At 39.6% G+C, this 23,874-nt stretch overlaps 1 protein-coding gene across 1 annotated transcript in view; it reads left to right on the plus strand.

Annotated features, from left to right (window-relative positions):
* LOC114434560 (inactive N-acetylated-alpha-linked acidic dipeptidase-like protein 2) overlaps window positions 1-23,874 on the plus strand; it is a 202,781-nt gene that overhangs the window by 124,747 nt on the left and 54,160 nt on the right. The window contains exons 8-10 of the mRNA XM_028403876.1: window positions 5,047-5,139; window positions 16,230-16,417; window positions 16,994-17,122. Coding sequence (XP_028259677.1) covers window positions 5,047-5,139; window positions 16,230-16,417; window positions 16,994-17,122 — 410 coding nt within the window. The remainder of the gene's footprint in view (window positions 1-5,046; window positions 5,140-16,229; window positions 16,418-16,993; window positions 17,123-23,874) is intronic.

The raw sequence follows: 23,874 nt of genomic DNA on the forward strand, positions 1-23,874 counted from the left end.
CATCACAAAACACAGGATGGGAGATGTAACTGTACGGTGTTAGCCTAGCTTTGCATCAGATTGCAGAAAATGACAACCATATAGTGTGTAAAACAATAGAAAATTGCATTTTTTATTTATGTCCACTGAGTTTTGCAACATTTCTTATTTTATCTACAGTGCAGTTACAGTGGCATTGAAAGTCTGTGTATGTGACATGATGAAAGTGTCGTTGAAGGATAGAAAGGTGGATTAATATGAACATTTCTGATAATAGACCTACGTGTGTTTATATAAATTTCAAACCAAATGTTACTGTTGTTGTTGGGCTACCCAGCTGGGCAGTCCTGCTGCTCATTGTGCTGTGCAGAGGTAGAATCAGAATCTCTGTGATTTGGGGCCATTTCTTCTTCTTTTTTTTTTCTTTTTTTCATTTCTCCACAGCTTTCCTCTGCCTCCTTGCTGCTTAAGAGCCCAAGTAATAACTTCAGGGGGCTTATATGGCTGCAAGGCATCAGTACCCATTCAAAAAAAAAATGCCTAAAAATCCTGCACCAATCGATCAGAGTTCTTGAGGGATGAAAGGGCTAAATACATGAGACTGGATATACATGACAGCATATAATAACAAGCATTTTGTTGACTTTGAAGAGGCTCAGCACTCAGATGTGGCATTATATGATGTAGTGCATTTGCTAACCTGCACAAACAAATGTGTCTTGTCATTTTCAAATAAGGAAATGTACTACTTACTGTAGTTAAGCATAGTTGAGAAAGATTGATTTTCTGTCTAAAAGGACAAGTTCCCCACTGTAAGTGAAGCAGGATTCAGAAAATTGGAGTTTACACATTTCCCAACTTCCTGTTCAGCAGAGATGGCTTGTTTTTTATTTAATGTTTTCAGTCAGTTTCATGTAGTGAGCATTTAGTGGCTAGGTAGCTAGGTTCACATGACTAAAGCTCTAAATAGCCCAATACTCACATGTGTTATTCTGACGGTCTGTTAAAGCTCAGGCGTGTCTAATGACTGATTAATGACGATGAGACAGCAGAGTAGCTGAGGTGCTGGGACTTTGTTGTTATTGGACACATGTGACTTACAGTGAAACGTCCTGGGAATGGATGGAAGCACTGCATTGTATGTGGTAGAAAGATGATGTCTGAGGCCATCACCTCTGTTAAGAAAAGAGGTTTTCCAACTTAACATAGATGGCTTCTATGCCATCAGTCAAAGGAGTGTCCTTTTTTGAGGTGTGGAGGTGGTTGTCTTTTTCTTTGCCGACCGAGTGTTCAACTCTATAAGCATTTAGTAGTGCTCTGGTGACCTGACCTTTGTATAGAGTCGGTGGCAACATGTGACCATCCAGCACACTTAATTATAATTCAAGAAATGATTCCGCCTCTCCAATTCCACTTCAAACAGAAGCTTTATATTTCTGCTATTAACCCTTGCAGTATCGGAAGAGAACGAAAGGAACACACACAAGGGCATGCTAGGAGAAAAAAAAAAAAAAAAAGCTTTGGCCACGGGTGACGTTCTTTGGAGCTGACAGAGGTTAAGTACTGTGTTTAAGTGACTGTTTCGGAGACTGAAAGGCCGTTCTGGGTGAGGACTTCCCCAAGAGACAGCCAGTGGCAGCCATTTTGCTGCACAGGGCAGTTCATGAAACTGTTAAAAAGTGTTGTACAGTTTGACTTTTTCAAATAATAGCTTTTCCATTTTACTTACCACGTACTGGCCTTGTCCCTTTAAATATTTTCATCAGCTCTGAAAACTTAACTTGGAGTCACCTCCTATCTATGAAAGCAGCTCTATCTGTAAACCCATTCATCATGAAGGGGAGTTACTCTATGACAAATCTCTCCCCCCGTTCTTCTGTGCGTACGTCTGCAGATTGAATACACAAATGGGTCACATGTTCCATCCCTCCTCTTTAGCCATAGTCATTTGTGCCAATGTCAAAAGTGATAAATGGGTTATGTGGCGCCTATGAGAGAAAGCAGTGAATTTTTTATAATGTATTAAACAGGAGCGAGAGGGCAAGCAGACAGGCAGGGAGGAACAGAGGGAGGGAGGGAGGACAGGCTGGAAAAGTGGGCTGTCATGCTGTAGTGCTGTGCTGTAGGCAGGGGACCTCTGTCACACACAGTTTGAGCCCCTGCTTCACATCTTTACTGGCACTTGGTCTGTACTTCCCTCAGATATCCAGCCATCGTCCCCCCCCCCAGAGCTCACAGCCGTCCAGCAAGGCAGTCGAGCTGGCAGACACAAAATCCTGCTCTGACTGCTCTGTCAAATGCATCATATGGCACTCACTCTGTGTGTGTGTGTGTGTTTGACTGTGGTCTTCTCTTACTGTCTTTGTGAGAGCCAGGTGGAATTTTAGACCTTCATATGAAGGGCTTCTGTTTGAGGTCACATTCATGTTCTCCATTTCTCATAGGGTACAATAAAAAGACAACACACAAAGAGCGCTGTCATAGTGCTTAATGGAAATGTAATAAACCATCATTTTTAATCTTCAGACTTTATAGCATTTTTCTCACATGTGCGCCCCTATGCTCTCCTGCTATTAAACCCCTCTGAATCTGCCTTGTCTACCTCCAGAGTTGGCAGAGTTGTTTAGGAGTGAAGAATTCAATGGATTTAGTGACTTGGTGCGAGATCGAGATTTTCATGAACACATTTTGTTATGTTCTTTAAGCTATAGTTATCTGTTCTTGGTCTCAGATTTTAAAATACATTTTCCTTAAAAATGCGACTTGTACCAGTATATATTTTTTTTTTCTTCTTCCTTATGGATTTTTTGGCTGGTGCGACCTATAGTCTGGAAATTATGGCAAAATGATGTTAGAAAAACAGGAAGTATTGTAATACTTTAATGGTCCTTGAATGCATCACATGTGACAGCCAAGGTTTAAATTGCGATATTTCATCACAACCACTCTATTGTACATAATGATTAATGAAAAAATATTAAGCATTTCATTTTGTTATTTCCTGTTGATGTGCAGATTAGAGTAAAAGGGGGCAGTGTGAATGATTATATTAAATTATGTTATTTATTCACTAACTTATCTCCTGTGTACATTTTCATTTTGTTGCTCAGAATTCTTACTTACTCACTTAATAGCTTCTCTTTCTCTCTATGTCTCCCTGCGTGTATCATGAAAGTGTTCATAAAGACCTATGTAAGTTCATTTCCAATGTAATGTAATTATTATTCATGGCCACCTCCTGCAACCTCTGCTTGGCTAAAAGTCATATAGAGAAATAACACACACACAACAACAAAGACCTTTAAAACACACTTTTTTAAGAACTCCAATTATTGATTAAAAGTCTTTGATGGAATATTTGCTCTCAACATACCATCTCAATGTGCATTCAGATGATGTGGTGAATTAAAAAACAATGCTGATTTTTTAATATTTTTTAATATATTATATACAGTGGTGTTAAAAAAGGTTTCTCCCCCTTCATGATTTCTTAGTTTTTTTGAATGTTTGTCACACTTAAATGGTTCAGTTTCAGTTTCAATTTAAATATTGGACACAGATAACACAAGTAAACATATAACAACAAAATGCTTGTTTTTAAATAAAGTTTTTTATTACATGGCCCTGTGTGAAAAAGTGATTGACCCTAAACCTAATAACTGGATGGGCCACCCTTAGAAGCAATAACTGCAATCAAGTGTTTGTGATAACGCACAATGAGTCTTTTACAGCACTGTGGAGGAATTTTGGTGTACTCATCTTTCAGATTCAGATTCAGGTCAGGACTTTGAGTAGGCTACTCCTCTTTTACTTTTGGATCATTGTCCTGCTGCAGGACCAGGTTCAGCTTAAGATCACAAACAGATGGCCGGACGTTTTCCTTCAGGATCTCTTGGTAGTCAGCATAATTCATGGTTCCATTCACTACCACCTTATTTTACTGTTGATCTGATGTTTCTTTTCTGAAGCTGTTTTCAGAAAAAACTGAGATGAGCCTTTATGTTCCTTTAGCTCAGCAGTGTATTTTGTCATTTTCACCGCTGTTCCATGTTTTCTCCAGTTGTAGATAATGGCTCTCTTTTGGTCTGCTCCACTTTGTCAGGCAGCTCCTGTTTAAGTTATTTCTTGATTGAGAACAAGTGTGTCAGTAGTCAGGCCCGTGTGTGGCAGGAGAATTTTAACACAGCTTTCCAAAGATGTGATAAGCCACAGATAATACTATTAATATGTAATACAATAACATTAATATATAACATATTAATATGTTTTAATAAATACATTTATATCTACGTTAAACGGGCAACTAACTGTCCAAGTTACTATATAAGAAATTATAAGAACCTGAAATATCGTCAGACCTTTTAATTGTCCTTAAATGCATCATGTATGAAAATCAAATCTGAGCATAAAATCACAAACATAAAAATAAATAATTTCCACATTTCTCTAAAAATGCTTGTAGTAAACTGTTTATTTTACCAATACAGATAAATCTATAACAACAGTGCAATGGCAACATCACAAAGACATGGCTGAGTCACTTTTACTCACCTGTGACTGTGTTGTTATGCCCAGGTGAATTTCAGTACAGTTAGAGACCTTTGATTAGGAAATCTGTGGCGATAAATGATGCTGAAACTCTGAATGATTTGATGTGTGGACACTGATGATAACTGGAGGATAGATGTTTGAAATGACTGAACTTTGCAGGATACACTTTTTTAGGTGATGTGGTTAAGATATATCCACCAGAGTGGAAGAATCCATCAGCACTGCCTTATTGATTGATGAGTGGGTGCTTTTAGTTTCTGTCCCTGGAGAATGTTTTTACCTGAACAATCACACAGCATGAATGACTCTTGAATCGGCTCACTGATTCTTTTCCTTGATTTCAGTTTGTTTTTTCTCAAAAATGTGAAAATAATTTTTGATTCAGAACTGAGTCAGGCTGTTAATGTATAAAGTTCTATTTCCTTGGTAATAATTGTTGTTTTGAATGTCGGCCACTGTCGCTCATCTTGATCATATGATCATATGTTTGTTTTTACTCCTCTTTTTTTGTTGTAGAGCGAAAGAAGATAACTCTAACAGTTGGAAACCAGTTTTCCAACAAGAAGATTTACAATGTGGTGGGATACCTGAAAGGAAAAAGGAACCCAGGTTTGTTCAATCCTTTATTTTTATGTACTTCAGTGTGTGGTACAAATGGTATGTGCCCTTTTATTCTGACAGAATGCACGGATCATTTTGGTAGTTATTCATTTATTGTTAAATTGTTTAAACTTCTGCTTTGTTCTAGAAGACCACTGTGTTTTTGTTCATGTCAAGTTTGAAAGAAAAAGGCAATGGTGCTCTGCAGTGTCTTGGTCTTTTCTTAATAATTTAAAATACATTTAAAATATGCTTAAAAAACAACATTTAAAATAATAAAATATCCTTCTAGAAAATGAAAGAAATATTCAGCACATGAAATTTATATTAATTAAAGATACACAAGCTAGCTTGCGTCTATATTCTGTGGATTTTCCGTAAAACTTTGCACATGCTACTATTTATTGCACCTGGAAACTGTATTTACAACACATTACTCTCTCAGTGGAAGCGCAAATTACAGGAACTAGATGTACTAATTCTATGTTCCACCAGTATCCTCTTTGAAGGTGGATTTTAAGTAGAAGTAACCTGAATGACTCATCTGACTGTGTTCAAGCTGAGACCTCTGAACCACTGTGTGGCTAGAAGAGACAAATGCAGCTGACAATCCTGTGTAATGCATTCATTATGTAAAGTACATCATCACTTCTCATCTCTTATGAATGCCACTTCTCTCTTGTTACATTTACTTGTTGTAATTTGTGTTTTAGTTTGCACATTCTCCCTGTGCTTGTGTGGGTTTTCTCCGGATTTTCCAGCTTCCTCCCACGTTCTAAAGTCATGCTTGTTAGGTCAATTGGTCATTCTAAAATGTCCGTAGCTGTTAGTGTGGATGGTTGTTTGTCTGTGTATGTTGCTCTGTGATGGACTGGTGACCTGTCCAGGGTGTACCCTGCCTCTCGCCTGTAGATAGCTGGGATAGGCTCCAGCCCCCCATGAACCTGTACTGCAGGACGAAGCGGGTTCAGATGATGGATCATTTTTGCATTTTACTCAAAATGAATAGCAAAACACCCAGCAACATAAAAACAACAACGGGAATAAAAAAGATGATTACCTGCTTAAATGAATGGCAGTCGGTCTCAACAGTGATCCTGAAAACTCTATTAACATGGCACAGGTGTAGGAAAACATTGCTTTTTTTTTGGAGACAAACTCTGTGAAGGGGTTGCTTTATGCCAGGACGGTCTGCTCTCCACATTTCCTTGGCCTCCTCTCTCCTGCTGTATGTCACAGATGATGCTCTGGTGTCTGAGGGCAGATACTGCCTATTGAGTCTCAGCAGCTAAGAACCACTTTCTTCTGGGCTGACAAGAAGTAGAAGTTGTTTGGAACACCACTTTGTTGCAGGACTCAGTCAGGGTCATTCCCATGTCTTACTTTTAGAGCACCTAAATTCCTCATTGAGACTGGATACTGGTAGCTTCTGGGCTCCTTTTTTCTGTACAGACTGTTTTTCTGTTCTGTGCTGAGTTGGTAATGCACCTGGGATCGATCCACTTCTTGGCAAAAAAAACTCATCAGCCACTCCAACATCTCGACCTTTGTGAGTGGGATATGGTATATTATTAACGGCCACATAAGGTGGGGCAGAAGGCTAAACTGCAGGCACCAGAGCTTCAGTCTGACAGGCAGTAGGGTCTTGTGAATGGTCTTTAGGCCGCTGCTGGTGTCCTCCCTAATGTGGCCTAATTTGGTTCCTCTGCCACAGTTGTCATTGGTTCCCCCATCTGTCTGCTTCCAGGATTTTGTGGGCTTTATCCTCATTGGGGCCCAGTTGATTTTACCTTGTAGCTTATCCAGAAGGCGCCTGGTGCAAGCCTTGGTTGTGGAGAATGTGGTCAGGTCATCCATGTATACCAGTGTTTGTCAGAACTCCTCCAACCACCAACCGTGAGGTGCAGATAATGACCTTCACAGCCATGGTGAGGGCTAATGCTGGTGAGATGCTGCAGCCTGCCATGATTCCTACCTCCAGAGGCTGCCATGCTGTAATATACTCCTCTGTTGTTAGACAAAATATAGTTTTGCCATTCAAATGTGAATATTTTCTAAGATATAAAATTAAACAAAAACATAGTGGCCTGCTCAGGAACATCAAGTGTAATTTTCTGACAGTTTGCAGTCGAACCTTTTAATTATTTGAGTGAATTTTATCTAAAAAAGCATGAGCACCCTAATTATGTTGTCATTGTCATACTCGGTTGTTGTTATCACTTCTAAATTTGTAGAAAACACAACACAGTTGTTTTTTTTTTCCTTTACATCATACATCCTGCTGAGCTTTAGCTGTTTGAATCTCCACCAGCTTCTTTCCTGTAGCTGCCCTGTTTTTCTTTGTTTTTTTTTTCGAAATAGTCATTTATTTGAGGAGACGTTATGTTTTTCTTGCCTTTCTTCTTTACCCACCTTCTTCTTCTCCACTCTAATGCTACTGTACCTGTCCTGCCCACTCACTGGTGGAAAATTACCTTGCTGATTTACAGTGTGATATTAAACTAGCATAATGGGCCACTAAAGCACATAATATGGGCCACAAATCTCTGGCAGGAGGAAGGAACTGAATGTTGGTGTTTGATTACGTGCGTGTTCCGCACTTAACCCTAAACAGAATGAATAGTCATCCATGTTTCATCCATTCATAACAGAGCAGAACAACAATAAATCTGGAAATAATCTACCGAGTTAGTGCAGTCACACATTACTGTTAAAACTACACAGTCCATGGCACGACTGTCTTAAATTAACTCATAAAAATAAGTTAATTACATCTACATCTGCCTTCCATCAGTCAGCTCCATGAGAACATCACCTGGAATGGTTTTCAAACAGTCTTGAATGAGTTCTCAGAGGTGCTGAGCACTTGTTTTCTGGTTTGCCTTCACGCTGTGGTCCAACTCATTCCAAACAATCTCTGTTGGGTTTAGGTCAGGTGATTGTTGAAGCCAGGTCATCTGACGCAGCACTCCATCACTCTCCTTCTTGGTCAAATAGCCCTTACACAAACTGGAGGTGTGTTTGGGGTCATGGTCCTGTTGAAAAACAAAAGATGGTCCTACTAAGTGCAAACCAGATGGCACAGAATGTCACTGCAGAATGCTGTGGTAGCCATACTTGAATTTTGAATAAATAACCAGCAGTGACACCAGCAAAGCTCACCCTCACCTTAAAATCCCCTCATCTACACTTGACAGTGTAGAACCCACCTGCTCATCTTTTGTGCATCTGAAAACACATGACAGTGGAACTACAAATCTCAAATATGGACTCAGCAGACCAAAGTACAGATCTCATCTGGTCTAATGTCCATCCCTTGTGTTTATCAGTCAAAGCAATCCTCTTCTCTTGTTCCTCCTCAGTAGTGGCTTATCTGCAGCAGCAACATGAATTGCCTGATTCACAGAGTCTCCTCTGAACAGTTGATGTTGAGATGTTTCTGCAACTTGAAGTCTGTGAAGCATGCATGTGGCTCTCATCTGAGGTGCTGTTAATTTGCTATTTTTGAGAGTGGTGACTTATCCTCTGCAGCAGAGGAACCTCTTAGTCTTCCTTTCCTGTTGCTCTCTTCAGGAGTCAGTTTCCTCAGAGCATCTGATGGTTTTCAAGGATCTATTCTAAGTTCTTCTTAAAATGATGTATGTTTTTTTTTCTCTCTTTACTTAGTTTAGTTGTTCTTGCCATCATATGGTTTTGAACAGTAGATAAATAGAGCTACTTACTGTAGAGATCTGAGTACCAGCCCTACCTTAGACTACTTGCCATACCTTCATCTCTGAAGGTTGTGGCATTTTTTGTGAGGAGACACAGGTATTAAAGAAAAGCACCTAATGAAAACAATGGTAATATATAGTATAACTCACAACCAGTGTTAATTTTGTTGACGAATCATTTTCGTCATAGTTTTCGTTAACGACCTTTTTTTGCTGATAAAAACGAGACGATAACTAAATAAAAACTAACGCACGGTGCCAAAAACGAAGACGAAATGGATTGACACTTTCGTCAACGAATAAAAACGAAACGAAATTATTGATGGAGACGAGATCCAATCAGAGCAAATTTTGTTTGTGGAAAGGGAGGGACGAATCAGGAGACGGCGGCAGAGAGCCAATCAGAAGTGCTCTCTCTGTGTAAGGACGTTGCGCCGCGATGCTGGAAGAAGGCGTACTCATGCATGGTCACACAAAACAGGAGAACAGACACACAGACACGTTTAATTTCAAGACAATCAAGACGGTTTACAAACCGTGCGGAGCGACTATCAGCGGTAAAAACAATAAACCTGAAGCGACATTTGCAGACGAGTCATCTTAACTTCCGTTCAAAGATACACGTGACAAAATCTATAAATGAAGACACCGCTGCTGATGGTTTTACAGCATGCGACCTGTTTCTAAGTTGTCACTGAAGTGTTTTGCTGTAGTTATGGAGGATTCATGAAGAAGGTCATGACTGAACAGTGTGTTCAGGGAGAGCAGCTCACTGTTCACTGCTGCTTTTGTGAAAAGGTAATAGCAATTAAATAAAGAGATGTTTGTTTCAAATAACACAAGTTAAAGCTGTGCCTGTTTTTATTGCACAATCAAACCTTAAATATTTCATGAAAAATATATATCATAGAATTTTAGTCGACTAAATCCACGGCAGATTTAGTCGACTAAAATTATTTGATATTTAGTCGACTAAAACTAGACTAAAACTTTAAAAATGTTGATGACTAAAACGTGACTAAAATCAAATGACATTTTAGTCACAAGACTAAAATAAAAACTAAATCCAAAATTGCTGCCAAAATTAACACTGCTCACAACTATATGACAATAGATGACTATGAGAATTACTAACTAGTTTATTTACATAGAAATAACCGAACATTAATAAACACTATATAAACTTTATATAAAGCAATTACAGATTTTCCTGCTGTGGTTCAGAGGTCATTAACTCTAACTGTAAGTTAGAGTTAATGACAGCACCACTTACCTTAAAATCCTGTGAACGGGACAAAACAAGCTAAAGTATCATTAGCATAGCATTAACACATTGTTGCTGCATGACAAGCTACATTAATTATATTTACATTTTTATACATGCTTTATTATAATTGCATTTAGTCATTTAGCAGACGCTTTGATGCAGAGTGAGTTAGAATTAGATGAACATTCGAGCTGCATTGTGAAGGAGACCTTGTAGTGAATGTGAAGTTCTGTAAGTGATACAATGTGAAACGATGCAGACTCTTACCTCTGTCCCATTTGTCCTCTGCTTCTTTCTTTTGCCGTCTTTCCTTGAAGCCTGGAGAGTGTGTGTGCTTCATCCTTGAGTTTAAACATGCCATTTCACTTCTCTGCTTTGACAGCAGCGCTTACACAGGGCCTCGCAGGGGTAGGGGAGCTCTGAATGTGTCATTGCATTGGGCCAAAATAGCTGTAGCTGAATGGTGGGGCTAACTGAGCGTCCGTCTTGGTGGCCCCTCTCACGCTTGGGGCCCAAGGCAATTTCCTAGTTTGCCTACCATGTGGCGACGGCTCTGTCTCAATGCATAGTAGAAAGTATAAATAATAGCTGCAAAATATAATGAAGTAAAAGTATAAAGTATGCACTATTTTATTTAATTAAATGAAGTATAAATACATAATATTCACTTGAGTACTTAAGTACAAATACCACTGATTCTAGGTGAGGACCTCGTGGAGCTGACTGAGAGAACACTGAGAGTGTTCACAGCAAAGCAAGGTGGCTATTTTGAAGAATCTTAACATTAAAACATATTCCTAAACAAATTCTGTTTAGTTTTTTGTGTTCCTTCATACTTTTGATGTATGCAGTATGATGTAGAAAACAATGCAAATGAACCAAAAAACATTGAATAAGCAGATGTGTCCAAACTTTTGACTGCTAGTGTAAACGATGCTGCAGTCTTTTTTTATTGCTGAGTGTGCTGGTCTGCCTTTCTTTTCCTAGAATAACCTGTCTTGACATCAATAGTCTTGACACAAGTCTTTTGAGCAGTGCAGCATGGTGCATGTTGGATTATTGAACAGCATCTGCTCCGTCCGACCCTCACAACCGCATCAGATCATTACTGTGAGTTTCTGAAAGAGAGAATCCAACAAACAGTCTCACTTTGTATTTGGTCTTTTTTTTTTGGTTGGAATCCATTCAGAGGACACTTTGTACCCCTTTGGTTTGCTTGAAGCATATTGAATCCTTTATGGTTCTGCAATGTTTGACCCCATCTGCCTGTATTTAAGAGCTTTACTGCATGCATCACCATCTCAGAGATACAGAAAAAAAAATACATTGCCTGCCCGAAAATAGTCACACACTCATTTTTAGCTTTTACTTTTAAATACTGCATGCTTTTGCCATGACATTGATTTGATAAAATTATGCAATGCCTACATTTATTTCATCTACACTTGAGTTCATTTTTTTCTTACCCACATCTTGTATGATTATGGGAGATTTTCCATGGGGTTCAGGTCTGGACTGTGGTGCTCCCTGAACCACTCACAGTCTAAATCCTAGGATTGTCATCTTTGAATAATGAAGACAGCTCTTCTTCCCAGTTGCAGAATCTCCTTTGTTCTTTCCTTTGCAGATCAGTAATTTGACCCTGTTAAAACAGAGTAATGTATTTTACATACATGGCGAAAGCTATTCGCAGCATTTTTTATTTTTAGCCAGGCAGTGTTATGAGGCATATTATGCATATGATGAGAGATGGAGTTGACTTTTTTTTACTGTAAATAAATATGATTGAATCTGTGTTGTGTGGCTCCACCTGTCACCATCTTGGGATTGTCTGAGTCCATCTCCCACTTTCACAGGGGTGGACTTTGAACAAGCGACTACCTAATTTCCCTACGGAGATTAAAAATAAACACACAAACCTCAATGTTTAGGCAGAAATAAAAGTGTTTACAGCCAGATACAAAAATTATTTTGTTCATTCACTTTTATTACTGCCCAGTCCTCAGACTTATAGATTGTGGGACAGAAAAGTTAGCGCAAGAGCAGCTCGTTACTACAGTCAAGTTTGGATGTCTGTACAACTGTTGGAAACGTTTATTTTACTTGTGATGTACAGGGTATTTGGCTAAGCCTTTGACTTTTGACAAAAATTAAGCACATTTAATTCATTGACATAAAGCTCTGTAAGCCTTATAGTGGGTATTGTTTATTTTCATCATTGTTAAGGTGTAATTATAGACATCTAATCAAACTACTAAGTAAAAACAAAATGTCCAGGTACGTTTTCAGCCTACTAAGAGTTTTTAAAGATCAAACACTGGTCCCTGTTCAGCAAAAGCAATTCTCTGCCATTGGACTACTGTGGTGCCCACTGAACTATTAATCATTGGTCCTGGCCTTAGGGCAGCCAGACATGACTTTATGTCTTTTGCATTCATTAGTGTTCCGTATAAGATTATTTATTTGCCCTTTAAACCTCTCTGCACAATACATGAACCAAACATATACGATTCAATTAAAAAATAAACCACACTGCACCTTCTCTAGTGACTGATGCAAAGTAGTTTACAGTAATTGTTGTTTACGTGATTTACCCTGGGAGGGCTCTGCACGGTGCAGTATTATGTTGTCAGATTTTCAGGCTAAGCTAGCAGGCTTCTCTAAGCACCTCTTTTCTCAAACAAAGTCATCAGTGCTCTGTGCTGCAGTGATGAGGTTTGCTCTGTTCTTCTCTTTGCCTGCAGGAAGCTTCTTTGTGCATCCACGCTCACCGTGCGGTATTTTGTGGAGAATGTAAGGCGTACAAAGAAGCCTGGAGCTTCCGCCGATGTGTGTGTCTGTACATGTGAATATGGAAGAACACTGTATGTGAAAGTCTGTGTTTGCGCTCTGTACCTTTCTGATTCACTCGTCGTATTGGGCTCATATAATACTCCAGTTCATAAGGTTTTATAATGATACCAAGAATTAGCCATGGTGGCATGAGATTATTATCCCACAGCCATGAGACTGAAGTAAGAACACAGCAGTTGTTTTGGTTTCTGAGGTTTTAAAATTAGGTATGTTGGCTGGCTGAGTTCACACTGTTAAATCAAAACATGTACCAACCGGCCGAGCATAAGTAGTGATGAGATGGGCAGGTGGTTGTGTAGCATGCCAAACATAGGCATGAACAGATGCTTGGCTCTTTACATCAGATGCACATTTAGTTTCTGCTCTTGTCTATGCAAAGCTTTTGGAGTACATATATATTAATGGAAAGGGTCCAAGCTGCAGTTCCACTCTGCATCATATGCATTTGTGACGGGAAGATTGGACGGCGTTTAGACATGAGAAATGACAAGAATCACAACTCATTTTAGTTTGATGCTTTTTTTTTCTGAAGCTCTTTGTACAAGCTGAAAAAGAGCACTTCATGTTTGCCATTAGCTCTCAGTACCAGTGCTATGCTAAAAGGAAAGTCCAGTAAACAAAGCAGCCTGTGTCAAATTTACATAACGACGTAATCAATCTGCATTAGGTCAGTTGGCATGTTGTCCTGGTAGAAATGGCATTAGCAAAATGACCACTCCAGGTGGTTAATTTCAGTGTTTACTTTCATTCCAGCTGAAAAACAAACCATCTCTTACTCTAAAATGATTCCGATTAAAATAAGTTGTCAGCAGATAAATGCCGATCACACAATATCCACGGTAATAGAAAACTCACCAGGTTGTAATAAATTTAAATTACAATTAAAGCATATGGGATGTTCATTGAATTTACATTTTAGATTGTGATCCACTCTAGATCTGTTGTCAGTGTGGGAAAACAAAGCCAGCAAAGGATGATGGGATGTGAATTTTACACAGATGGTACATATCTGCTGCCTTCTTCTGTTTTCATTTACCATTAAGGCGGTCAAGTTTTTGTACACTATAAAAAATGATGCAACATTTGTACAACATACAACAGCCTTCTTGTTTTTAACTTATATATTTTGTTGCTGTATTTGAAATTACCTGATTTAAAATGCTATAATTCAAACCTGACAGCAAAAAGAGAAAGGAAAAAAAACAGTAAGGCTGAGATTATAATTAAACAATGCGTATAGTATGAAAAGCCTTATTGTAAAGGTTGGATTTAAAAGCAGGTGCATAAATTGCTGACCTTGGTTCCACAGCTTCATGGCTCTAACAGATTAATCGCTCTTTCCCTTAGTAATAAGGCAAGCCATGGTGACAATAAGTATAGTTCTACCTGAGGAGTGCAGGCAGCAGCTTGGCTCATTGGGATTTCTATATTTAACAGCTACAGTCTGTCAGGCTAAAGCAACTCAAAAGACTGTAAGGATACAAAAACACTATCATCAGCTGTGACTTTTCAATCAGACTTGAGTTCCTTTAAGGACATTGTGATAGAGGTGTCTGATTCGTGGCCATGTGTCATGAATGAAAATACACATGTTGAAGTGTATGCAACTTTTGCCTCCACACAGGTGCTGTGCATTGTCATCACTGACCTGCAAAAGCCTCACGTCTTGCGCATGTGTGCTGTTTCAAAGGACATTGAAATCTTATGCCGTACAGTCAAACCAGATCCACACAAAAACACATCAAGTGGTCAATATTGCTGGTAATGTAAACATATTATTGGATATGGGGGTTGGTCTTTAGATTAAGCCCCAAATATATACAGTTGCAGTATTTTTTTTAGCCATTGTGAGATTTGCTCAAGATAAAAATGTTTGATATTAGTGATCATTTTATTTTGACAAAGCAGGATTAATATGTTAATCACTCATCTCCATCACTACTGTGGTGTAAAACCATGTGTCATCCACATGATATTTAATTAGGTATTTTGTTTGCTAAACATCTGACCCCAAGGGAACATGTTAAATGGAAACAATAGGGGACTGAGGATAGATCCCTGGGGACAGGGATCTAGTGTTGGAGCAATTGTGGTGCCCTAAGCAAGACATAAGTTACTGTGCTGGTTGCTGTGCTGTTTGTTAATTATTCAGCTCTAAAAGGTAGAAGGTAGGTTGTTTTGAATAGCCTTACCTACTGAAAAATATTTAATATGTTACTTATTTTGTGTGGCCAACAGGGAAAAATGCTGATTACTGGGTATGAATCAGTTGCACTTTTAACCTAGATAAAAGAAAATGAGTTTATTTATATGATTTTGTGTTATACTGTTATTTTTATGTACTTATTTTATTCATTTTTTTATTTATTATCAGTTCAGCAAAAGGCATGAGTTGGTAGATTTATATCTAAATAATATAAATACAGATATAGGTTACTTTATTAATCACTGAGGGAAACTGTTATTAGTCCTACTTATAAGAGTTAGACTATCAGAGGTATGAGATGAAAAATGAAGAAGACAATAGAATACAAACTTCTTATTAATAACATAACAAAAATGAGTCATAGCCTCTCCTCCCTCTCCTGACCTGACGTGCTAGTTTTACCAGCGTAGACCAGAGTTCTGTTACAGCTTTTGCAACAAGCAAACTTTACCATTACCACTGAGAATGCTCTTTCAGAATAGCACTAGAGTTGAGCAAGAGCTGCGTCAACACCAGAAAAGTTCTCAAGGCAGTTTATAAGGATGTCGTGGTCAACAGCATCAAATAATGACATTTGAAATAACTGCAGAATACAGCAAATACATTTTCAAAAACTCTGGTCTTAACCTCTGACAACCTGTGCTGGTAGCAGCTTCGATTTTTGTGAGGCTGAAAGAATATCTTTGTTTTGTTCTGCTCAAGTTGTTCAGGAACAGTCTTTAAACTCCATATTCCCATTGCTGTGGTACCGGTACATCTGCAGTGTGTCAAAATGAAAAAGTACGACTTGAACTTTTACTTTTCTTTTTTTTTTTTTTTCAACAATCTATGCATTGAATTCATCAGATCCAAATCCCCTCTGTGGCATCCTCTGAGCAGCACTAGAACTGAAATCCATAGCAATGCACAACACACCGACCTCCTCCCTGTTATACACACTGCCATCTCTCTATAATAGCTTTTTAGTTTCATAAACTAATAAATATTAATATACTATGTTATAGTGTTAATCAGTGCTCAGATGAGCAGAAAATAACTTCTTCTCTTTGTGTTTTTTCAGATCGCTATGTGCTGGTTGGAAGTCGTCATGACAGCGACCAGGGAGGCGGGACTTCAGCCATTATGAATCAACTCATTGCGGCACTGACGGAGCAAACCAAAAACAGATGGGTGCCAGATCGTACCACTGTGTTTTGCTCGTGGGGAGGCTCGGCCCTGGGGAACATCGGGTCATTCGAATGGGGAAAGGTCAGATAAGAGCATCTACTTTATAAAATGTCAGTTCAGGTGTCAAAAGTCGCACCTTATGAAATGATGTGACACACTTGTATACAACACTATAATGTACTACAGAGTGCTTTCATCTTATCAGAAGAAGACGGCAGTTAATAAGGTAACAGCCAGCAGCACAGATGCCTGTGCTGACTATAGCTTGCATGGATATGACTAAGACTTGTATATTTAAAGCAAAGTGGAAATAGCCATAATTAAGAATTGCACAAAGGAAGAAAGACAGACAATCAAAGCAGTAGGTGTTCCTGCCTTGTTCTCTCAGTATAGAAGTACTGTCACAACAGTTGAGCGCCGTTATAATTCACATATATTCCTTATTTAATATTTGAATGACAACTCCTGCCTATAGCATTACAATAAAATTATATAGGTATTTCAATAATAGAGGTGCAGTTTGCATTCTTATTTGAAATTCAGGTAAGATTAACATGTACAAACTAATGTATTTGATTGAGGGGTTTTTGTGCACTTGATGGTATGTCAAGTGTGCTGATAGTATGATGAATGTAATAATCCCTGTGTCCCCTCCAGGATAACAGCGTGGTCCTACAGAGCAGTGCAGTGGCCTATGTCAGTCTGAACGCTCCGGTTAGAGGGACAGAGACTCTCAGAGCCACGGCTTCTCCAACCCTGCTGCAGCTCACCTCAGACATACAGAGGGTAAATAATACTGTTTCTTTATTTACATAGATACATTCTCTCCATAGCACTTTCACTGTTGACGGCAGGTTACATCACAACAGCTCACCAGAAGATCCAGTACTGCTTTGCTTTTCTGTGTTTAGGTACTAGCATTACAGCACATAGAGGTTTGTTCTACCTCATAACAACCATTGTATAAGTATGGAGACATTTAAGCTATTGTTTGTAAGTTGCACTCAGACCCACTCACTGGGGTCCTCCACCATATAAACCATGTTTCAGCACCAAACAGAACTAATGAAGCTGCTTGGAGGGGCAGTGAAACATCTTTAAAAAAAACTTCACAAGTCCAGCTGCCTTGCTTCAACCTTCTGAACAACCATTGTTCCGCAGATAAAATGAATAAATGAATAGCCATCCATCCATCCTCCGAACATGGTAGTAACAGAGGTAGCAGGGTCCCCCTGTCTCCAGGGCAACTTCTTAAGGTTTAATAAGCACAGCCAGATGCCAAACCATATCTGCTGTGTACATTATCAGTTTAACATGCAAGAGGATATTTATACAATGCTGTGAGTGCTTTCAATGCAGTTTTTTTTTCTGAATTTAGCTTTTGAAATTTGTAATTTTGTTTGCATTACATTTCCTATTCTTAATATGCTTGGGTCAAAAATAACAGTCGTATGTTTAAAATGATTCACTTTGTTATATTGTTTTTGTCCGATAAGCAAAGTCAAAGGTCAGAACATTTTATACAATATAATGAAGAATGATCTTTATTGTCATTACACACCAGGTACAATGAAATTCTGCAAGGCTTTTCTCTTAAAGTTGAGTTAAAGATTAACACACAGTTTTTTAATATAAATTGCAAAGACAAGAAAGTTTGAAGTTGCAAGCTTAAAACAGCTTGAAATTGAAACTATATATCAATACTAAAGATATTTTCCAGATAGTAAATGACCATAGCAGTCTTATAGCAGCAACAAAAAAAAAACTTTTAAGATGGGCATTCACAATATAACTTTTTATATTTTTATATTATTAATAGGCCAGTTAGGTGAGGTGTTGTCACCTGTCACTGGGGTTGAGGAGTGCAGTGAGGGGTGGTGTGATAGACCACTGCTCTGGGGTAGAAGCTGTCTCTGTGTCTTTGTCCTAGTTTTTATTACTCTGAACCGTTTTCATGATGGAAGCGGTTCAAACGGGCTGTGAGAGGTCAGTGCTGATACTGTCTGCTTGCCTTCCAAGTCTCATGGTGTAGTTAGAGTTCAGTTTAGGAAGCTCCATACCTCCATACTTGGTTTAGCTGTAGTTTTGCAGCAGCGCAGCTAGCATACCACACGGTTGTGCAGTGGACTCTATTGTGCTCCTGTAGAAGTTCAGCAATGGTGGGTATGGCCCTGAAATCAACACCAATTTCTTTGGTCTTAGAGGTGTTAATGACCAGCTCACTGTCCTTAAAGTAGATGATCTACTTCCAGTCTGTAGGCGGCTTCATCTCTGTTGGAGATCTGGCCAATGACTGTAGTATCAGCTGCATATTTAATTATGGAGTTGGAGGTGTGGATGAGTTTGCAGTCATGTGTGATTAGGGTGAAGAGCAGAGGGCTCAACACGCCTGTGGAGTCCCTGTGTTTAAGATGAGGGTAGAGAAGGTGTGCTTTCCTACTCTAACCTGCTGTGGTCTATCTGTGAGAAAGTCTATGATCCACACGCTCAGGGTGGAGTTGAAGCCCAGGGTGGTCAGCTTACTCACATGCTTGTGAGGGACAACTGTCTTTAATGCAGCTGACTGGTGAATGTTTTAGTACTCTGGTACTCCATCAGGACTAGCTGCTTTGTAGATGTTAAAGCCCTTAACACAGTCGTCACTTGGTGCACCATCTTTGCAGGCAGGTTTCTAGGGAAGCCTCTCCTCTGTTCATGTCAAAGCGGGCAAAGAACCTATTCAGGACATCAGGCAGTGCGGAGTCCTCATCTGGCAATGTCCTGATGGTTTTGTAGTCCGTCAGTGCCTTAATGCTTCTCCACATGCTGCGTGTTGTTGTCTTTGAACTGGTTTTCTATGCACTGTTTGTACCAGTTTTTTGCTTCTCTGATTCCCTTCTGGAGTTTCCCCCGTGCTGTGTCTTATGCCTGTCTGTCTACTGATCTAAAAGCTGCGCCCCTCTTTCTAATGAGAGCCCTTACACTGCTATTAAACCATGGCTTCTGGTTAGAGAACAGCTTTGTTGTATTGACAGTTGTGACATTCTCTGCAGAAACAAAAATGTATCCTAGCCCAGAGTCAGTATAAGCCTGTAGGTTGCTCTCATATGTAAACAGTCTGCAGTCTGTGTTATCAAAAGAGTCCTGCAGCATTGAGATGGCTTCCTCAGTCAAAACCTGCACTGTTTTAATTTTGGTTTTCTCACTGAGGATCTATGATCTGTAGGCTGGAACTGGAGTGAGGGAGATGTGGTTTGTGAGTCCAAGGTGCGTGGACTTCCGTGCCTTACATGCTCCTGGTATGTTTGTGTAGACCTGGTTGGGCATACTGACTTGACTACAGAGTCCAGGATGTTCTGATCATGGCGGCGCAGTGGGTGTTGAATCCTGCTGCTCTGATCTCATCCGTCTTGTTGGTGAGAGATCTGGAGTTGGCCAGAAAGAGACTCGGTAACAGCAGTTTGAATGGGTCCTCGTTCAATTTCACTCTGAGGCCTGCACGACGTCCCCTCTTTTGCCCGCAATCTCTGCGACGTCGGGATCATCTCCATGCCGGGGGTATGACTGCATATAATATAATATTGTATAATATGGCAAATGAGTCAATTGTCCTCACAATGCTTTAAATTGTTGCACCTATTGTGTGTGAAAGGGGGACGGTAACAGTCTGAGTAAGATCTAAATAAAACTAATTTCCTCTCACCACATCCCACACTTCACACTCACATACAATCTGCTGTGGCCATTCTCCTGATTAAGCACCACAGCTCTATGATTCAGACCGTCTTTCTTCCAACCCGGGGGTGTTTTGCAGATATGATCAGCCCTTGCAGACATCTTCCTCCTAACTTTTACCGTCTCTTTAAACTTAGAAAAACTTTAGAAAAAAGACACACCTCATCATCACTCTCTCTCATTTTCTTTCCTCTGCCTCCACCACTCGCCTCCTCCTTTTTTGTGTTTTTTCCCTTCTCCCTTAAGCACTACATCCTCTCTCCCCCCACCTAGTTCTCTCTCTCTCCGTCTATCACATCTTAATCTCCTCTTTCATCAGCAGCAGGCCCTGCATCTCCTCAACCTCTCATTTTCCTCATTAAAATCTCTCTCTCCCATCTCGCTTTGTCTCTTCAGGTTACACTATACAGTATTTCTCTTAGGGTTAGTCACCCCTCCACATCTTTCTGTCTGGTACCTAGAAGGTCACAAGCGGACAGATAGTAGACTGCAATGTCCATTTACTCGCCTGTTCTAGCATAAAGTAATTAGCAGAAGTGGCCCAGTCTACCTGTCACATTCAGCTGTAATGAAGCTACAGTGTGCCAGAGCTGTATAAAGAGAAGTAGACTAAAAGGAGACAGAAAAGAAGAACTTCTACTTTTGAAGTTTCTTTAATGAAATATCTTTAAAGAACTCAACAGCGTGTGCACATATTTTTTTCTCTATCTCTTTCTCTATCAAATTCATTCATTCTGTCAGGTTTCATGAAAAACTTCAGTCTGCTTCTACCAGTCATTCTTTTCAGTTATAAAGAGCCAGGGGACTGCTTCTGCAGCTTGTACACAAGACGTGTCGGTCTGATTGGCTTTGTCTTTACAACCAAGGTTTTTTCACTCAACTCGACACTTTTTCAATTTAAATCATGCCGAGTTTAGTTGCCTACATATGGCTCCTCAATGCCCATTTCAGTTTGTGCACCTGCGGAACCTGTAAATATGATGGAGAGGGGATAGTGGTTATATTTGTAGAAGGATGGAACTGGAGCTGCCGGGCAAGAGATCAAGAGATAGGCCAAAGGAGATGTACTGTGTGTATGTGCTAAAAGAGAACATGAAGTTAGTTGGTGTGAGAGAAGAAGATATTGATATAGACTTAGGCAGAAGAAGATGATTCGCTGTGGCGACCTCTGAACAGCCAAAAGAAGAAGTACAGATTCACATAATCTGTAAATAAAGCTGTCAAGTACACCCCAAACTGTAAAAGTTGCTCCTTTTAAGGCAGAAAATCATGGGCTTGGCTTTTTGCCATGGTCACTGAGAACACAGAAAGTCAGACTTCAGGGGTGGTGAGAGAAAGATGAAGAAGAATGATGACTCAGCACCGGTCTTTTTTCATAGTCAAAGAGTCAAGCAGCAAATCACAGGGGGCAGGCAAAACTGTGATAGAGTTTCAACACAACACAACAAAACCCAGGTCAGTCACTGTTCATAATCTGAATACACAAAAATAAATATTGACTTTTATACTCTCTAAAGGTCCTTCTCTAACACCCACTTTACTTTACATACAGTGGTGCATGTCAATGATCTCATATGAAACTTTAACAAACTTCCAACAATAATGGTTCCCCCATCTCTAGCATATACTACATCAAATTCTATAATTAATGCAGGCTGAGGGTACACAGATCCAGTATATTTGTCCAACATTAACCATTTCAGCATGTAGAATTCCTCCCACAAAGACCAATATAGGGATGTCAAGCTAAAGGCTGTGCAGCATTTATAATTCTCATATTGCAGCAAATTTGCTGCCCAATATATCTCAATATAAACAAAAACTTAAATTATTCTCTACACAGAGACTGTCTTTGTCCTGTGCTAGGGTCACTGGCACCTGGAGCCTAAGGCAGCCATCAGCCAAGAGGCACGGTACACCGTGGACAGATCACCAGTCATATTCAGGGCTCAGTTTCAGATCAGAAGCATCATTATAGTCTGAAGTATCATTATAGTGCTGCAGAAATAACCAAATAATCCTGCAAAAATTCTTTTTTCTGCCTTCTTCTTCTTTACCCCTTTGCCTTCTATTTAATTGTCCATTTGGTGCTTGCTGCATCTGTATTCCCACTGTATCGCTCTATTCATCATCTCAAGTGAGGCCTGGTTACCTCAGGTATACACCCCATCCACTTCCCAATATTTAGAAACAGGTCTAAGCATTAATCATGTTTGCACAATGGCTGTAATACTTGCTACTTATCTTACTTTGCTAGCACCTGTCTTCCAAACGGAGATGCTGCTGCACTGATAGTTTTGGAATGGGTGCTTGGGAACCAATTATAATGCAACGAGATGCTCCTTTTGTGGGGGATTTACAACAGGAAGGATGGACAGAAAGAGCGTAGAAGGAGGGAAAGAGAGAAGCTAGGGGTGCTTAGGTGGCTAGAATAATACAAAACAAATGGAGAGGACCTTGTGCTTTAATTGGGTATTGTTTCAGGGATGCATGTGTGTTTAGTCTCCAGTCGGAGTGTGGGTGGCTCGTAGCAGGTACCTCCATTTGAAAACAAATGGTCACCAGTGGACAGCACATTGTTAGACGGAAAAAAGGGGGGAGTGGCAAATCCTTTATCTGCTGCTCTCTCAAAGAAATGGCCGCAGAGAAGAGAGGATGTTTGTGTGGTTTAATTTAAACCCCTCTGAGCTGTATGTGTGGGCATGCTGCTGCATGTCCCATTTTCATTGCAGCATAACCTCATACTCCTCTATTCTCCTCATATACACTAGGATTCCAAAGTCTGAGTCCACACCAGAAGTTTCAATGTTCACTGTCATACTAATGAATAGAGGCTTTCTCAGCAGCAAATTATGGCCAGACTGAAAGTTTCCAAGGGGGCAGTCCATGGCACTTAGCATCTGTCACACAAAAAAAGCAACAACACCATCAGAAGACCAAAAGAAGCCTGTGTAGTACTGTCTCAGAGGACTAACAGCGCCTCCAAACCACTTCACAAGAGGGGAAACAAGGCCAGAACGTAACACATACAGGCACATCACAGTGGTGTGTTGAAAAAAGAAGTGCTGTTTACTGATGGATTACACACAGAGTGATGGCAGAGGCAGAAGGGGTGTATGTAGGGACACAAACAAAGAGAGAGAATCATACCATAGTACAGTATTAACAAATGTAAGGTGAACTGGGACTTTTCAGGCAACAAAAATAATTGGCATACACGAATCTGGCGCCCTCCTGTATGTAATAATATAGTGCCAGTACATTTTTTATTTTTATTTTTGTGTGTGTATGTGTTGGGTGGTAGCCATGATTCTGGTGGAGAAACGGTGATGTATTGCCTCCTGGATTGAATAAAATAATACTAATAATATTAATAATAATAACAATAATAATAATAATCATCATCATCATCATCATCACATAACTCTTAAACTTTATCATCAAGAATCATATGTAACTGAAGTGATTAGGTTAAACACACGGTCCAATGATTTATCTCCTCAGCAGCATATCAAGACTCCATAAAAAAACACACAACAGCTGCCTCCACATTTTTCTTGGCACTCTTGCATCTAGACATAAAAAATGACATCACAAAATAGTCATCTTTCTCTCGTGCACTATAACAGCCATTTAATACAAAAGAGTGTGTAATAACATCACTCATACTAAAAGAACATAACCTTAAAAATTGCCTTAAAACGTTTACTTTGACAATCAAAAGATGATCTGGTGGGGAGTGCAGAGAAACATACACATTAAATACACGAGGGATTGGAAGAGAATCATACACTCAGGTGGAACACATTAGGGCGGGGCAGACA

This window comes from Parambassis ranga, chromosome 4 (genome assembly GCF_900634625.1).
Source record: "Parambassis ranga chromosome 4, fParRan2.1, whole genome shotgun sequence".
Taxonomy (NCBI): domain Eukaryota; kingdom Metazoa; phylum Chordata; class Actinopteri; family Ambassidae; genus Parambassis; species Parambassis ranga.